The sequence below is a fragment of the Oncorhynchus tshawytscha genome, linkage group LG01, assembly GCF_018296145.1.
Source record: "Oncorhynchus tshawytscha isolate Ot180627B linkage group LG01, Otsh_v2.0, whole genome shotgun sequence".
NCBI lineage: Eukaryota > Metazoa > Chordata > Actinopteri > Salmoniformes > Salmonidae > Oncorhynchus > Oncorhynchus tshawytscha.
Genome location: NC_056429.1, coordinates 10262367 through 10277811, shown reverse-complemented (window position 1 = coordinate 10277811; position 15445 = coordinate 10262367). Strand labels below are relative to the sequence as shown.

Sequence of the window (15445 nt, the reverse complement as noted above, 5' to 3'; positions counted from 1 at the left end):
CTGACCAACTGCTCATGAAAAAATGTTCCCCGCGGATGAATCTAGTTGATGATCCCTGATATAGGGTGCAATTTAGAGTTCCCTCACAAGGTTCCCTGAGGAACCCAACCACTGCATCAACACTGACTGTAAGGAGGAGGAGATAGATATTACCCTCATGTGTACTGCGCACACAATGGATTTCTATGTTCACCCCCTAACACAACTCCCTTACTCAATCTCCCAGTAGTTTAACACTAAAGACCTGCCAGCTCGTACACCTCTTCCAGCTTTCCAATTAGAACTTAGGGAGAGAGAAGGGAGTAGAGAGAGGCAGTGGAGGTAGACCGTGAAAGAGGGACGCAAATGAGGTAGAGACAGAAGGTTAAGGCTCATCTCATGTCATGCTAACCCACTTGTTTATTATTAGTGACAGAGACAGACAGACATTATTGAGGGCGGTACATTAAACTCACCAGGTTAAAAGGTCAACAGCTGGAAGTCGGCACAGATTATCCATTATATTGATCAGATACTACTGATTGATCAAGTGACTGCTGTAACAATTCAAAATAAATGTCTTAAAAAATGGAAGAAAGTGGGAGGAGGTAAGATCAGGTGTGACCATTCTAGGCAATGAGAGGGCAGATGAATGTGTGAACAACAGGCACAACTCCCATATAAAGTTTTTTTTGTCAAAATTGCTGGGATTCCACGTGTCCTATTTATATCACTACAGTTATAACAGACTAAGCATTACAAAACTTACATTCGATCAAATAAGCCATTACATTTTTTGTTAACTAAATTCAAAGCTCTCTTGTTGACCTCCATAAAAAAACGTCCTCTCTGGGGGTCGGCCTGGCATCAGCTACTGATGGTGTTTGGTGTCAAGCTAATTTTAGAAATGCCTGGAATATTTCTAAAATTGTCATGGAATGGGCCTGGCCATCATCTCTGCTTTGAATTGCCCCACAGAGAAGCTTGATGAAAGTGAACAGAAAACATGTTTTGTTTTTGTGCCTGGAGTTTCACGTAGAGGGGCGACCCTGTCAAAGTATTGTCATGACTAAAGTTACTAAAAACAGCATGACTGTGCCAACCACTTCAGTTTTAGCTGACTTCTGAAGCATTTGTAATTAATCAGGGATTGCACAAATTTACTTTTTGGCAGTGGACATTTCCATAAAAACAACTTGAGAAAATAAAAGAGGACTTGCCTTGAAGTTTCATAGTGTATTCTGCCTTTGGGCTTGGGTTGAGGGAGAAATCTGTGAGACCTCATTTATAGTCTATAAAAGCCATAGGGGTGCTAGCTTCATCAAGCAGACAACGTATTCACAAAGCGTCTCAAAGTAGGAGTGCTGATCTAGGACCAGGTCCCTTCCTGCCCATGTAATCTTGTTTATTATGATCTAAAAGGCAAAACTACATCCAGCACTGTTACTCAGACACTTTGTGAATGCAGGCCGTGGACTTCCATTGAGAAAAACACAGTATAACCTTGGTTTGGAAATGTGAGGAGGAGAGCAGGCCGACATCGTGTGAGTGATGGATTAAACCAAGGGACTCCAGAGGGTAGGGGACGAAACATGAACTGACCTCGCCTTGACACACGCTTTGGCCACACAGATGCAGACAGAAGAGGATAAACAGACAATAACAATGGAGTAAGCCACTGGTGGAACAGCACATGGCAAAATACTAACTGTAGGCCAATATGTTATCATTCAAATTCATGGTGATGGGTTAAGAAAACAACAGTAGTTAATCATAACAGGTTAACTCTAAGCCTAGTGTTGGACCAAAAAAAACATTTTAATGGAGAATATGTGTCTTGGGAAGCCAGCCTTAAATGGTTCAGTATATTTAGTTAGTTATATTCTACAAGGATATTTTTTATATGTTATGTCTCTGTGCAGGTCCATTCTCCATGTATTTCCTGGAGGAACCTCTGCTCGCTTAGCTACATCAAGCACAGTGCTTCCAGCCAAGCTAGACATTACAATCAAACACATGTACTGTATGCATCAGCTGAAACATAACGGGTTCCAACTACAGGGCATTCAGAGCCCTTGTCAGACCCCTAGACTTTTTACACATTTTGTTAAATTACAGCTTTATTCTAAAATTGATTAAATAGTTGTATATATATATATATAAGGTCCCACATTTATACTTATGTAAATGTGATATTTCAGTTTTTTAAATTTAATTTGCACACAAAAATCAAAATCTAATTGCTTTGTCATTGTAGGGTATTGTGTGTAGATTGATGAGAGGAAAATGTATTTAATACATTTTAGAATAAGGCTATAACATAACATGGAAAAATTCAAGGAGTCTGAATACTTTTCAAATGCACGGTATAGCAGTGGTCAATGGACTGAGCCACACCCACCATGCTATCTATACCCATGATCAGACAGTGGTCACGACAACACATTACCCCATCATGGCCCTCTTATGATGATGGGTGGTGACTATGGGTGGAGTGTTGTGAAGGAGAGAGGAGGTTTTTAAAGTGGAATCCACCAATTACCATGCTTGTAGAGAGAAGCTAATTAAACAGTATGGGAGTACGATCAGGGGCCAGAGCACAGGAGTTTGGTGACACCTGAATTGGGGAGGATGGGCACATGGTAATGGCTGGAGCGGAATATGTAGAAATATCAACAACATCAAACATGTTGTTTCCATGTGTTTGAGCCATTCCATTCGCTCTGTTCCAGCCATTATTATGAGCTGTCCTCCCCTCAGCAGCCGCCACTGGGCCAGAGCTAGGGGCCACACCTACATGTGTGTTTCATGTTAGTTAGTCAGGCAGGCCACTCCCCTCCCAGCTGTTCAACAGGCCAGAGAAGAATGAGAGTGAGGAGCTCTGCTAATGTGGCCTCAGGCAAGCAGCCAGTCATATACACATAACATACGACCATGAACATGTGCATGCACAAGCGCACACACACAGACACACACACAGACACACACAGAGACCAATCAATCATTGTTGCCTACTTTTTAAACATGTATTTAACCTTTATTTAACTGGGCAAGTCAGTTGAGAACAAATTCTTATTTACTATGACGGCCTACCCCGGCCAATAATCAACTATAATCATTGTCATCTTACACAGCACCCACCCACACCCAACACTCAGATTTACAGACTCCAACGAGCCGTGGCCTTAGTGGTTTTGCAGCCCATGCCTAACTCTAAATAAAACCCCACACAATACATATTTTCAGTGGAACACATAGAGGAAATCGGATCCACTGAGTGGTCTGGTCCGGCACATATTGGTCAATGACAAAAAATGTGGGGTTAAAAACATCCCAATTTGGGTAAATATTGAACATAAGTTGGGCTATTTTGATCAAGCCAGTTGGGTCACTCAGTTGGGTTGTTGGGTTATTGATGCTGGGTTATTGAGCTATGAGCCACTGGATCAGATCAAAAGACTGGAGGCGTGGCTTAGTAAGGGAGTGGCTTTAAGATAGCGCTTTTTGGCCACCCGTGAGAGTAAATGTCATTCCGGTTCATATGTTTTGTTGTATTGTAAGCTTTAAGTTGAGCACTGAAACATTTGTGAGGCGTACCCAAGTATGTCCCAATGTTGGGAAAGTTACCACTTTGTTATAATACTTAAATAATGTTTAATTAATTTTGTGTTGGATCATGTATTGTGCAAAAATATTTAAGGAAAGTGAAATATGCAGTGTACGAACTTAACATGATGAACAGGAATGCAATTTACACGTGGCCAAAAATAACTACCTGAAAGCCACACCCCCACTATAAGCCACACCCCCTGTCTTCAAAGAAAACAACCCAACTAAGTGATGCAACTGGTTGGGTCAAAATAACTCAACATGTGTTCTGTCCACTATTTACCCAACGCTGGGGTGTTTTTAATCCACAATTTTTTAGAGTGCAGAGGCTCTGTATCAACCGACACAGTAACAGCAGTAACAGTGAGAAACAGTCTCAAAGATGCCATGAGCTCCACTTTCTACTGATGAGATTAGTGGTGTGTGTATGAGGCGAATGATTCTAAGACTTAGTCAGATGCCACAGGCAGTAATAGACAACTCTCAATTTTATCCCATCATTAAGTTACATTGAAGTTAGTCTCTTAAAGAAGTACAGACAACCTCACAAGACCCCCATTCCATCTTATGTGATCTCCCAGTCAGCAAATAGGAGGGAGTGTTTGCCAGACTTACCCCAGCCTCAGGTCAGCATCTTAAATGTTAAGTGTCCCCTGGAGTTTTCATTGTCGAGGCACAAGCCTCTGTCCCTGCCCTGCAACCTCCTCTCTCCTCGCAGCCCGCAGAGGAACTGGGAGCTCAACTGCCTCAGTCTTTGGTCAGGATTCGTGACCCTAAGATTTTTCTTGGGGAGAAAAAAGCCCACATCCCTCTGTCAGTCAAGCGGCTGAGCATAGTTTTAGCTGGGCGGCCATCCAAACAGACATGAAAACTATTTTATTTCGGTGTGCCATATGAGCCGCAACGCTCTATTTTGGAGAGACTCTGTGGTCGAGCATGTAATTGCCGAGTTCAACAGTTATGGCGAAAATCTAATTGTCAAATTGGTGGAGAAACTGCCAAGGGAAAAAGGTAAAGGACTTTTAAAGTCCCACAAAAAAGGCTGACTACATAAATAAATGAGGAACTAGGATCCAGATGTGGGAAAAGAAGGAGGGGGAGAAGAAAAGAGCTAGACGGCAGAACTTGCTATCGCAGCAGAATGAAATCACATTTCTGCCACGGCAAAATGGTGTTTACCTTCCTCTGAGAAGTCACAGGAGAAAAAGGGGTTTTGGGAAGGTAAGAGGAGGTCGGCTGTGAGTGTGTTGTTTCTGGACTTTTACCATGAGCCTTTCAGTGTGTCTGGTTGCATGTCTGCTTGGAAATGACTACCTGCTAGAAAAATTGGGAGCTTTAAAAAAGAAGGGGGGAATCAAAATATAAACGGGAGTTCTGGTGGTTCGTGTTACGAGTGAACCGATGGAGGCTTTGGTCAGTCTGCATTGCCTCTAATGTTAATGCTAGGACCAGTGTTTTTCCCGCACTGGTCACAAGGTCCAGAAAAAAACTTCTAGCCATGGTTATTATATGTTTGAGTGAATGATTGGTCTTTTATATTTGGAAGGTATGCACGAGCGCACGCATACAAACCCACACACAAACACACATACACAAACACAAGGCATCTATTTTATGGCATGCATGAGAGTAGGATTAATAAGTATTGAGTTTCAGATGACAGCAAACATGCTAATTTCCTCTTAAATTTGACCTTATTTCCTGACATAACCAACAGGAAAGTGTTTGTAGTCGCTATATGTGGCAGAGAGAGTCACATTGCAAGGTGTGAAGATAATCCTCACTTATACTGGCTGTTTAACTGACTGATGTCATTGTTTTTTAAACAAGAGTTGGGTTGGGGTGGTGTTTCTGGGAACTGGAGCGAGGGTAAATCCTTCTATCTGGAAATTGGAGTTTGCTGCTAGATCTTACGAACCATCTAATTTCCAATTGAAATGACCCAAGGAAATGCAGATGTTCACTATTAGGTCTCTTTTTTCTCATTGGCGAAGAGGATCGATTACCGAGAAAGATGCACAACTCTCCCCCAATCCTGCCCTCAACTTCAGTTATCAAAATATGGAATATTTTTGTCATTTCTATGCTGATTCCAGCACGTCCCGACGACCCCGGAGCTGCTTCCAGCCCAGACAGAGAGACTGAGAAAGCACGAGGACAGCGGAAAGGTTGTAAAATAAAAATAAAAAGACAGATGAGGCCTCTATACTGCCGGAGGGGAATGGAGTACAGATCCAGTTCTGTCTAGTCTCTGTCCTGATAAAAAGCATAGAGGAACTTAAAAACACAAAGGCACATATTGATAATAAAGCCTCTCAGAGTTGGAGTTCTGATCTAGGATCAGTTTAGCCTTTTAGATTTTTATGAATGGACTGGGGGTGGACCTGATCCTAGATCAGCACTCCTACTCTGTAGACGCATTATGAATACGGGCCCAAGGGCACATATTGTTTGTAGCGTCGATCGCACACAATCAGTGACATTAGACTTCTAAAACATATGTAGTCTTCACTGCCAAAGCACCTTTGCCTGGAACCTAAGTGATTTCAGAAAGAATTCATACCTGTTGACTTATTCCACATTGTGTTATTACAGCCTGAATTCAAAATGGATTAAATTGAAAACAATTCTCACCCATCTACATACAATGCCCCACAATGACAAAGGGGAAAGTGTTTAGAAGGTGTTTAGAAATGTTAGCAAATTAATTGAAAATGAAATACAGAAATATCTCATTTACATAAGTATTCACACCCCTGAGTCAATACTTTTTAATGAAGGAGGTGATCGTGGACTTCAGGAAACAGCAGAGAGAGCACGCCCCTATCTAAATTGACGGGACCGCAGTGGAGAAGGTGAAAAGCTTCAAATTCCTTAGCATACATATCACCAGCGATCTGAAATGATCCAACCACACAGACAATGTGGTGAAGAAGGCTTAACAGCGTCTGTTCAACCTCAGGAGGGTGAAGAAATTCGGCTTGGCACCTAAAACCCTCACAAACCTTTACAAATGCCCAATTGAGAGCATCCTGTCGGGCTGTATCACCACCTGGTATGGCAACTGCTCCGCCCACAACCGCAAGGCTCTCCAGAGGGAGGTGCGGTCTGCACAATGCATGGGGGCAAACTACCTGCCCTCCAGGACACCTACAGCACCCGATGTCACAGAAAGGCCAAAAAGATAATTAAGGACAACAACCACCCGAGCCACTGCCTGTTCACCCCGGTACTAGGTCAGTACAGTTGTATCAAAGCTAGACTGAAAAACAGCTTCTATCTCAAGGCTATCAGAATGTTAAACAGCCATCACTAAAACAGAGAGGCTGCTGACTACAGACTTGAAATCATTGGACACTTTAATAAATGGATCACTAGTCACTTTAATAATGCCACTTTAATAATGTTTACATATCTTGCATTACTCACCTCATGTATATACGGCATTTTATACCATCTATTGCATCTTGCCTATGCCACTCTGTCATTGCTCATCCATATATTTATATGTATATATTCTTATTCCATTCCTTTACTTAGATTTGTGTGTATTAGGTAGTTGTGGAATTGTTAGATTACATGTTAGATATTGCTGCACTGTCGGAACTAGAAGCACAAGCAGTTCGCTACACTCCCAATAACATATGCTTACCATGTGTATGTGACCAATCAAATTTGATTTGATTTCCCTACACCCACAATAATATCTGCTAAATATGTGTATGTGACCAATGACATTTGATTTGACCACTGCGCCACCCGGGAGGCCCTATTCAAACTCATATTAATGTGTTTGTTTTCTTCAACATAGTTATTAACATACAGGTAACTGGCCAAAATAATGGAACCACTTGAGTAAATGAGGGATACAAAGTATATTGAAAGCAGGTGCTTTCACACAAGTGTGGTTACTGAGTTAATTAAGCAATTACCGTTCAATATACTTTGTCATGTACAAAAATCCTGGGCAGGCCATTATTTTGGCTACCATGGCTATGCCCCCATATGATGTAAATGCCCCCATCCACAAGGCAAGTGTGGTCACTAAATGGTTTGATGAGCTTGAAAACTATACGTTGTGGTAGTCAACAGAGTTCACCTCGATTAAACACTTATGGGGGATTCTGGAGCGGTGCCATCAACAAAACACCAAATGATGTATTGTCTCATGGAAGAATGACATTTCCTTCCTCCATTAGAGTTCCTGACACTTGTATAATCTATGCCAAGGTGCATTGAAGCTGTTCTGGCTCATAGTGGCCCAACGCCCTATTAAGACACTTTATGTTGGTGTTTCCTTTATTTTGGTAGGCCAGTGACTGGGACAAAATATGCCTGAATTCTCTCCTCCTAAGAGAATTCATGTTGAGCTGGAATAGGCTAGTTTGGGGACAATAGGACAATATTTGTTTCCATTTTTGTGATTTACTATGAAAGGTTTGTCTTTTGTATGGAAATGGATGTCAAAATCTGACCTTTTTGTGTCACCGAACCAGATGAATAAGTTGTGTGTGTTTAGATCGGTGTGAAATGTGTGAAAGGTGTGGAGTGCATTAAACTCCAAGGCATTTTTTACTCAAATGCTTCTAGTAAGTTCAACTCAAAGTCAATGAAAAGTCAATATTACTTCAAATATTTGTGGTACTGACTCAAAACTAAACGAGAAGTCACATCACCTCAATTTTTTAAAGTCATAATAACAAATTAACTTTTTATCGAGCATGCTCCACTGCAGGTTGATTTTTTTTTTGAGGATTGCTTTTAATATCTGTGTTTTTGCATGTATATTAAGTGTCTGATAAATCTTATGCTACAAAAATATGAATAACATACATTTTTCAAACTAATCCAATCATTTAGTTCAATTATTTTGCACCCATTACTGAAATGATTTAAGTAGTCTCCTCACACTGTTCCTAAGCCTGATACTCATTATCTATGCAGGTTGATGGTAAATAAAAATTCCAGCCATTGGATAGCTTAACTTTGGTTGGATTTCAATTGGAATTGCACAGCACTTCACAAGTCAGCATAATGTGACTTGCAAGTAGGGTTGCAAAATTCTGGTTGGTTTTCCAGATAGCCTGGATGGAAGGTTCCAGGAATTCCTCCAACCAGGAATGTTAAGAAATCTGGGAATTTTGTGACCCTACTTGTAGGCCTGATGTGGTCTGCAAACCATGTGTTTCAGGTTGCTTTATATTGGTAAAGGTAGGCTTCAAAATAAGGCCTTATGAGACAGGCATTGTCATTAAGACTATAATTAGGCCACATGACAAATTAATTCAACAACTATGTCTCAGTCACTAACAAATACAGTCATGGATGGTAACTCTACAATTCACTCAAAGGCAAGCAAGGTATGCTGGGAAATTATATTGGACGCGTGGCTTAGTGAGGGCATTATTAAAAAAAGTCAAGCTCATGCAATTCAAATCTGGACCCCTACAGGGTCACAGTGACTCCACTGGTTTGAGTATTGACTACAAAATCACTTTTAGTAACAGTACCCGGATTTCTTCAAAAGTTTTGAGTAATGACAGCACATTGGGGTTTACAGTGAAGTTAGAACAGATTTCTTTGCTGCAGAATTCCCAACATGTTTCAGTGTTAGACCAAAGGGTTCCAGAGTTAGAGAAATCTGCATGGTCTGGAGCTGAAGCCACTCATCCCATGTAAAGGTAATATAATATCAACACAACAGTTCTCTCTTCACCTAAACATTTCATGAAACTTTTGAAGAACAACACAAGTACCCCAAACCCAAATGTATCTAAAATACATTTTAATCTTGCTGAAATTCACAATTGTTACAATATTAATCTCTTGAATATTTTTCATCTTCATTCTCTTCTTCGTAATCTTCTTATAATCTTCAAACATACTGGACAATCATGTCATGTAAAGTGTTTTTACATCAAGGCACAAGACAGCAGTTGTGAGGGAGCCAAGGGAAAGCTGATCTTTACTGTCTATCCCTGCGGGTCACAGTTGCCATGGGGACAGGGGGTATATGAGTGACAGGGCAAATGGGTCACATGGTACAAATGTGCTCTAAGACAATAGATAATAAATCATAAATAAGCACTGATGCTTTCTCCATTCATTTCAAATTAATTTAATGTATAAAAAAAAGGAATCGGATTCAGCTGTCAATGTACATAACATAGGTTGCTGTCATTTTTTCCCCCTCTGGTTTGCAAAAAGCAAAATGAAAGGTTCATAACATTATGGGAATGAGAGGAGTCCTACAATCTGAAGGGGTTTCTTTGTGTAGACTGTGGGAGAGTGGATAATAAAGCCAGTGTTTTTTTCTGTTTGTTTTGTTGTTTTCTCCCAGATATGTTCTGATGTCATCGCGTTAAGGAGGGTCAACATCTGAAAGGGAAGAGAGAGAGGAAGGGAGAGAACATACAAGTCAACAACTTTAGTGCCCAGCATCTTCTGTCAGCCACAAAACTTAAGTCCTCTGAGCAAACAAGAAGACCAAGCAATTATTTTTCATCAACACAGGAAATCAATCTATATGTAAAATCTTAATTTAAAAAAAATATATATATATATTTTCTAATGCTCCCTCTCATTGAAGCCACAAAGTTCAAGGCCGACCACAGTATTGCAGGCATTGTTTGCAGAAAACAGGGTCCCCCATTCTAGTGAAGTGGAAATTGGCAATCTTTGTAGTCAATCCTTGAGTAAATAAATACACATTTTGTAGACAATCATGGAACTAATAATTGCTTCTATTATACCAGATGTATGTCCTTGGACATACAGAAGAAGCTATAAGGATAATGTTCTATAGTAGCTAATGGCAGCCTGCAGTACCCCGGTCGGCCTTGAACTTGAGATACTCAATGAGAGGGGGCAACACTGAACTAGCCTGCAACATCACTTCCTGGAGTAGCTCAAACTGCACATGTTATCGCTACATAAATCAACCACACGAGACACCATCCTAACTGGCTTTCTTGTCTTCAAATGTCTATTGAGTCTTCACACGTGATCGATGGTTTTGTTCATTCATATATACAGTCATTGGTCATTGGTCAGGCATTTCACTAAAAGCTAGAGAATAGAAATAAAGCCAAAAGAACATAGACGGAAAGGACAGCGAGAAGGAGGAATATTCACCCTGAAGGTTGTTGGAATGTTCACATCTGTGTGTATCTCCTCCGCCGGCCAAAAGCCTTAGAGCCTACGTTAGTGGGGACAAAGTTACTGTTGCCCATGCCCCCCGACCGGCTCAGAAAATCTGCTAGGCGGTGAGTCACGCAGGTGGCTGTGTTACAGGCTCGCTTCTGTGTTGTAATGCTGCTTCAGGAATGGAGACAGGGTTAATGGTGGGCCCTGCTCCGCACCTCGTACACATACAATACACGTGTTCACACTCATGACGGACACTCACAAACTACACATATTCAAGCACACACAGATGGCCTACACAAGTGCACTATTACACACACGCATACACACATAAAAGTAGACAGAGGATTAATATAGTCTCTGGAAATGTTCGCTCATTAGAATGGTTCAGTTGGTCATAATTCTTACCTTGAGACTTGGTGAGGATTTTAGAGACAGTTCAAGGATATTGGAACTGCTATTATAACTATGATTTATTCTATACTGCAATTCAAAAAATATTGAATGCAGTTGTTGGAAGAGTCAAAGTTCGATAAAATAAATAAGTACAAACATTACATTTCTTAAGAATAAAATAAATAAATTACTAACATTACATTTCTTAAGAATAAAAGGTAAAAGTCTTCCTGGTATAAAAATAGGTTTATTGAAGAAGAAACATGTTACCGCATAAAGAAACCATTTATTATGGTTGAATATTACGTATGTTATCTCTCATGAATTTGGAGATTTGAGGAATTTGTAACGCAATCAAATTATATGAATATACACTCATAAAAAAAAACTATACATTTCGAGTCATTCTTTTGAATAATTGTCATTTTTAGATAAGCTCTCATTTCGATTGTATAAACAGATACAACGTCCATCTCTGCCGAAAGGGGGAAGGAATTATCAAAAGAAGAAGGAAAAAATCACGGGGGCGGTGCGATGGGAAATCCGTTCTAATGTCAAGCAGGCAAAATCCACATGCACGGAGATTTAAAACCAGGAAGACATTCAAATTAAAAGTGAAAAAGAGTGGGAACAGGAGGAAGGGTTAGATGCTATCAAGTGTCTCCCCGTAGCTTGCATAGCGTTCGCTCTCGGGCGCGCTGCGTTTCTTGCCAGGCGTGCCCGCGCCCACGTCTGTGCGGGGGAACGTTTGTAATTTGTGCAGGTCCTGGGACAGTTTGCCCAGCATGCAGGTGCTGAGGTTGGAGCAGCGCTTGGTTAGGGGTCTTTCAATGCTGTCAGAGGGGAGAGACAAACATGCAGAAAACAGGCTCATAGTAGCAGGACCCATGCAGGTTTTCTCTCTCCACACACACACACACACACACACACACACACACACACACACACACACACACACACACACACACACACACACACACACACACACACACACACACACACACTCTCTCTCATGTTAGTACTGTGTCATCCCCCTTTAATTCATGCATGTCTCATACACAATGCATTGTCAGACGTGCTGTCATAGGCAAGAAATTAACATTTCCAAAATACCATGCTTCAACCCCCATGCTCCAACTTCATTGTATCTTCACACCCACCCTCATATCACCCCAAACAGAACAGAACGGGTAGCTTCCTGTTGTCATGCAACTCTTTCCATCTCCACTAATTGAGACCATGCACTTATCCATCCAGTTGGGCATAATATAATATCTGCAGCAGGCAAACACACTGTTAACATTCATCCATTCAAATAATTGAATGTCAAACTTATCCATGTGGGAGGGTTACGACAGAGAATCAGTTGGGAGGGATTAGGATCTGGACCTCTGTCCTTGAGATGGAGTTAGTAACCATTCCTCTGAGCACATACCTCCAAATGGATTAAATCAAACGGCAGGTGGCTAGAAGACGTCTCTCCACACAGGTAATATAAAAGTAGCTCTGACCATCAATTCTGAGCATCACGTTTAATTCATCATCAGTCCATTAATTGGTAGCTAAGAGGCAAACTCAGGCTGTTAGAAATGCAGGAAGAAAAAGCAGTTGTCTGTACCTATTGCCTTCAGTCACATGCTGCTCCAGCTCTTCAGTTGTCATCTGCACAAACTCCTTGACTATGGCGTTGAGTAACCTCCGTGCCTCGTAGTCCGTGAGCGTGACTTGGTCTGTCATGGACTCTATGCCTGTTCTAGAGGAGGAAGAAAGGGGATGGGTGATGCACAGGGATCAGCGTAAAAACTCAACTGGAGTTTTCACCTGGGGGAGAAAAAGATCCTCAGAGCATCACTGAGTCTAAAGATATTACTGTGGGACTGGAATGGACCCCAGCCAACATGGAAAATAGTCATCTGCTAAGAGTAGTCCATCTAAAAGGGCTGACGTGTGACCTAGTTCAGATTTATAACGGGGAGTGGCTTGGATGTTTTTACGGGTCTCATTCATCTCTCCTAAATTAAATCACTCTTGTTGTGTGGTGTTTTTTCTTTCTGCAAATGTAATTACAGTCCCCTTTACACTTTAAGGGATAGTTCACCCAAATGACAAAATTACACATTTGTTTCCTTACCCTTTAAGCAGGTATGACAGCAATCCATGCTTTCTTTTAGTTTCCCTGGTACGGTTTCCACATGCTAACATTTTAGCATTTGTGACACAAATCCCACTCAAGTCATGGTACTGATATTAGCATTTTTCATGTATCATGATCAGATCATCTAAAAGTATTTCAAATTGATTGTGATGCTCAGCAATGTTAGCATGTGGAAACAGTGCCAGGGAAACGTAACCTAAGCATGGATTGCTGTCCCTTTAACTGGAGTGCACTTCTTGGGATATTGGATAAGGAACATATTCACTTTTATGTATTTCTTACAGTTTCTAAATCAACAATTTACAGACCAAAACATGTGTACTATGTAACTTTTATCACAGAAAAAGTATTTCCCCAAAAAATGTAACTCGTAATTTTAATTCTTAAATAATACAGTTATATGGCAGCACGTCCTATCCATCTTTTCATGTCAGATTACACAAGTGTGTGTGTGCTCGTGTCATGTATGAGTGTAATTTTTTACATTTCTGTATGTCCGTCGGACTCACCTGGTGGGGGCTGCTTGTGAGCTGTACATCTGGCAAATGACCAAGGCATAGGCAACAAGGAAAGCAGAGATCTTCAACATAACCATGGTCCCCTACAGCAAAGAGACAGTCCCATCAGTGACGCAATTACATGAACATTTTACATGTGACAATGAGAGAAGCAGGTCGCTAACACAAAAACATTCAGCATACTTTTTTTATCAGAATGAGATTAAGCATTGTACGGCTAATGTAACACAATACAACTGTTGGTTAAAGGATTCCTTTGTTAAGTTTGAAATGAGCTGCTAGAAGATGTATTGACAGCAGACTCAGCTTTACCGCACTAGCTCAGTTCAGTAGCACTGATCTCTCAAGCTGCATATCCATCCATCCTTCTGTCTCCCCATGACACCTTCCATCCAAACAGCTTCTACTCTTCTCCATGGAGCAAACTATTCCTCCAGTCTCACAATATTGGGTACAGCACAGCACAGGACAAGAGAGGTAGTTCTCTGAGGAGGAGCCCTTGGCGTGTCCAGGAATGACGGGGGTCCAAGCCTGTCGGTTGGTGCTAACTGAGGGGACGTAGCGTTAGCTAGCCGCTGTGAGGAGGGGATAGTGGTTCCAGCCAGCGTGCCAACTCCCAGGGTAGGACCAGTACATTAGTGTAATGAGCTGCCACCACTTTCTCACACACAGCACTCCATCTCGCTCTCTCTCTCCATTCTACTCACTGTTTCTTTATCTCCATCTCTTACTCTTTGGTCTCTCACTCACCCTTGCTCACTTTCTCATCTTTCTTTCCATCTTTTCTGTTCTGCCTCCACCACAGAGCTGAAGGAGAGTTGTGACCCCTACGGCCACACTTCAATCCCAATCCCATTACCGTCACCATCACATCACACTGCGCCAAAATGCAGGTCCACACTCTCCATATCCAACCGAGTTACAGAGTCCTCAGACACAACCCATTAAGTCAACCTACCATCCAAATACACAGTCTCCACCATGTGGATCTGGTTCAAGTTCTCCACTTACCTTTTGTGTTAATAACCGGGCCCCAAAAAATATATAGCTTTGTAGGAAACGCCTAAGTTGACTTCTCTCACTTTGAAGACCAACTCTTGGATCTGTAGCACGCAGTACCAATGCACACGCCTATATATCCACAGCTTGCATTTGTGCATTGACTGTGTAGGTGTTTAATTATCTCCCGTCGGCCAATCCCGTCACTAAGATGCTCCTGCGAGCCAATCGGATGACACCCCTTACTTTTGGCACACTAATAAGGGATATGGCTTTGCAATGACGTCATTCTTTAGTCACTAAGTGCTCCATTCACAAAATCCACCAGTCATTTGGACAATTTGATATCCAAATTTCCATTGAGGTCATTAATTAACCAGGAGCAAATCTAATGAATGGCCACGGCAACCATCCCTCGCAATGAATATTTTAAAGGCTTCCAAAAATGTTACACGCATGCTATTTTTCAAATGCCAAATTGATAAGCCACAGCAAAGTACTAGCAGGCAGAGCCATCTGCTGGGAATGAAGGTATACTGCAGTCCCATCCACTCCTAGGTAGGTGCTACTCAACCAAGAGACATAGGGATCAAGTACCCCAGTCAATTCCACTGTCATGCTGAAACTCAAATACGGCCGATTG

The 15445-nt window shown here is 41.5% G+C and overlaps 2 protein-coding genes across 4 annotated transcripts in view; both read right to left on the bottom strand.

Moving 5' to 3' along the window:
• Positions 1 to 4346, bottom strand: part of LOC112258953 (protein inscuteable homolog) — an 81408-nt gene extending 77062 nt beyond the window's left edge. Inside the window, exon 1 of the mRNA XM_042329476.1 lies at positions 4204 to 4346. The gene's annotated coding sequence lies outside the window, so the exon portion shown is untranslated. The remainder of the gene's footprint in view (positions 1 to 4203) is intronic.
• Positions 4347 to 9356: 5010 nt separating this feature from the next.
• On the bottom strand, positions 9357 to 14912 carry LOC112215076 (calcitonin-1-like). Of its 3 annotated transcripts, none has more exons than XM_024374092.2 (5): positions 14815 to 14896; positions 13795 to 13886; positions 12749 to 12883; positions 10723 to 10905; positions 9357 to 9966 (listed from the first exon to the last, which is right to left on the bottom strand). In XM_024374092.2, the coding sequence occupies exons 2-4, from the start codon at positions 13878 to 13880 to the stop codon at positions 10743 to 10745; spliced, it is 384 nt and encodes a 127-aa protein (XP_024229860.1). In that variant the 5' UTR covers positions 13881 to 13886; positions 14815 to 14896; the 3' UTR covers positions 9357 to 9966; positions 10723 to 10742. The 3 variants fall into 3 exon arrangements, with proteins under 3 accessions (XP_024229860.1, XP_024229903.1, XP_024229952.1); XM_024374135.2 differs by having other exon boundaries at positions 10723 to 10902; XM_024374184.2 differs by lacking the exons at positions 9357 to 9966; positions 10723 to 10905 and adding an exon at positions 11368 to 11963 and having other exon boundaries at positions 14815 to 14912.
• Between the last annotated feature and the right edge of the window lie 533 nt (positions 14913 to 15445).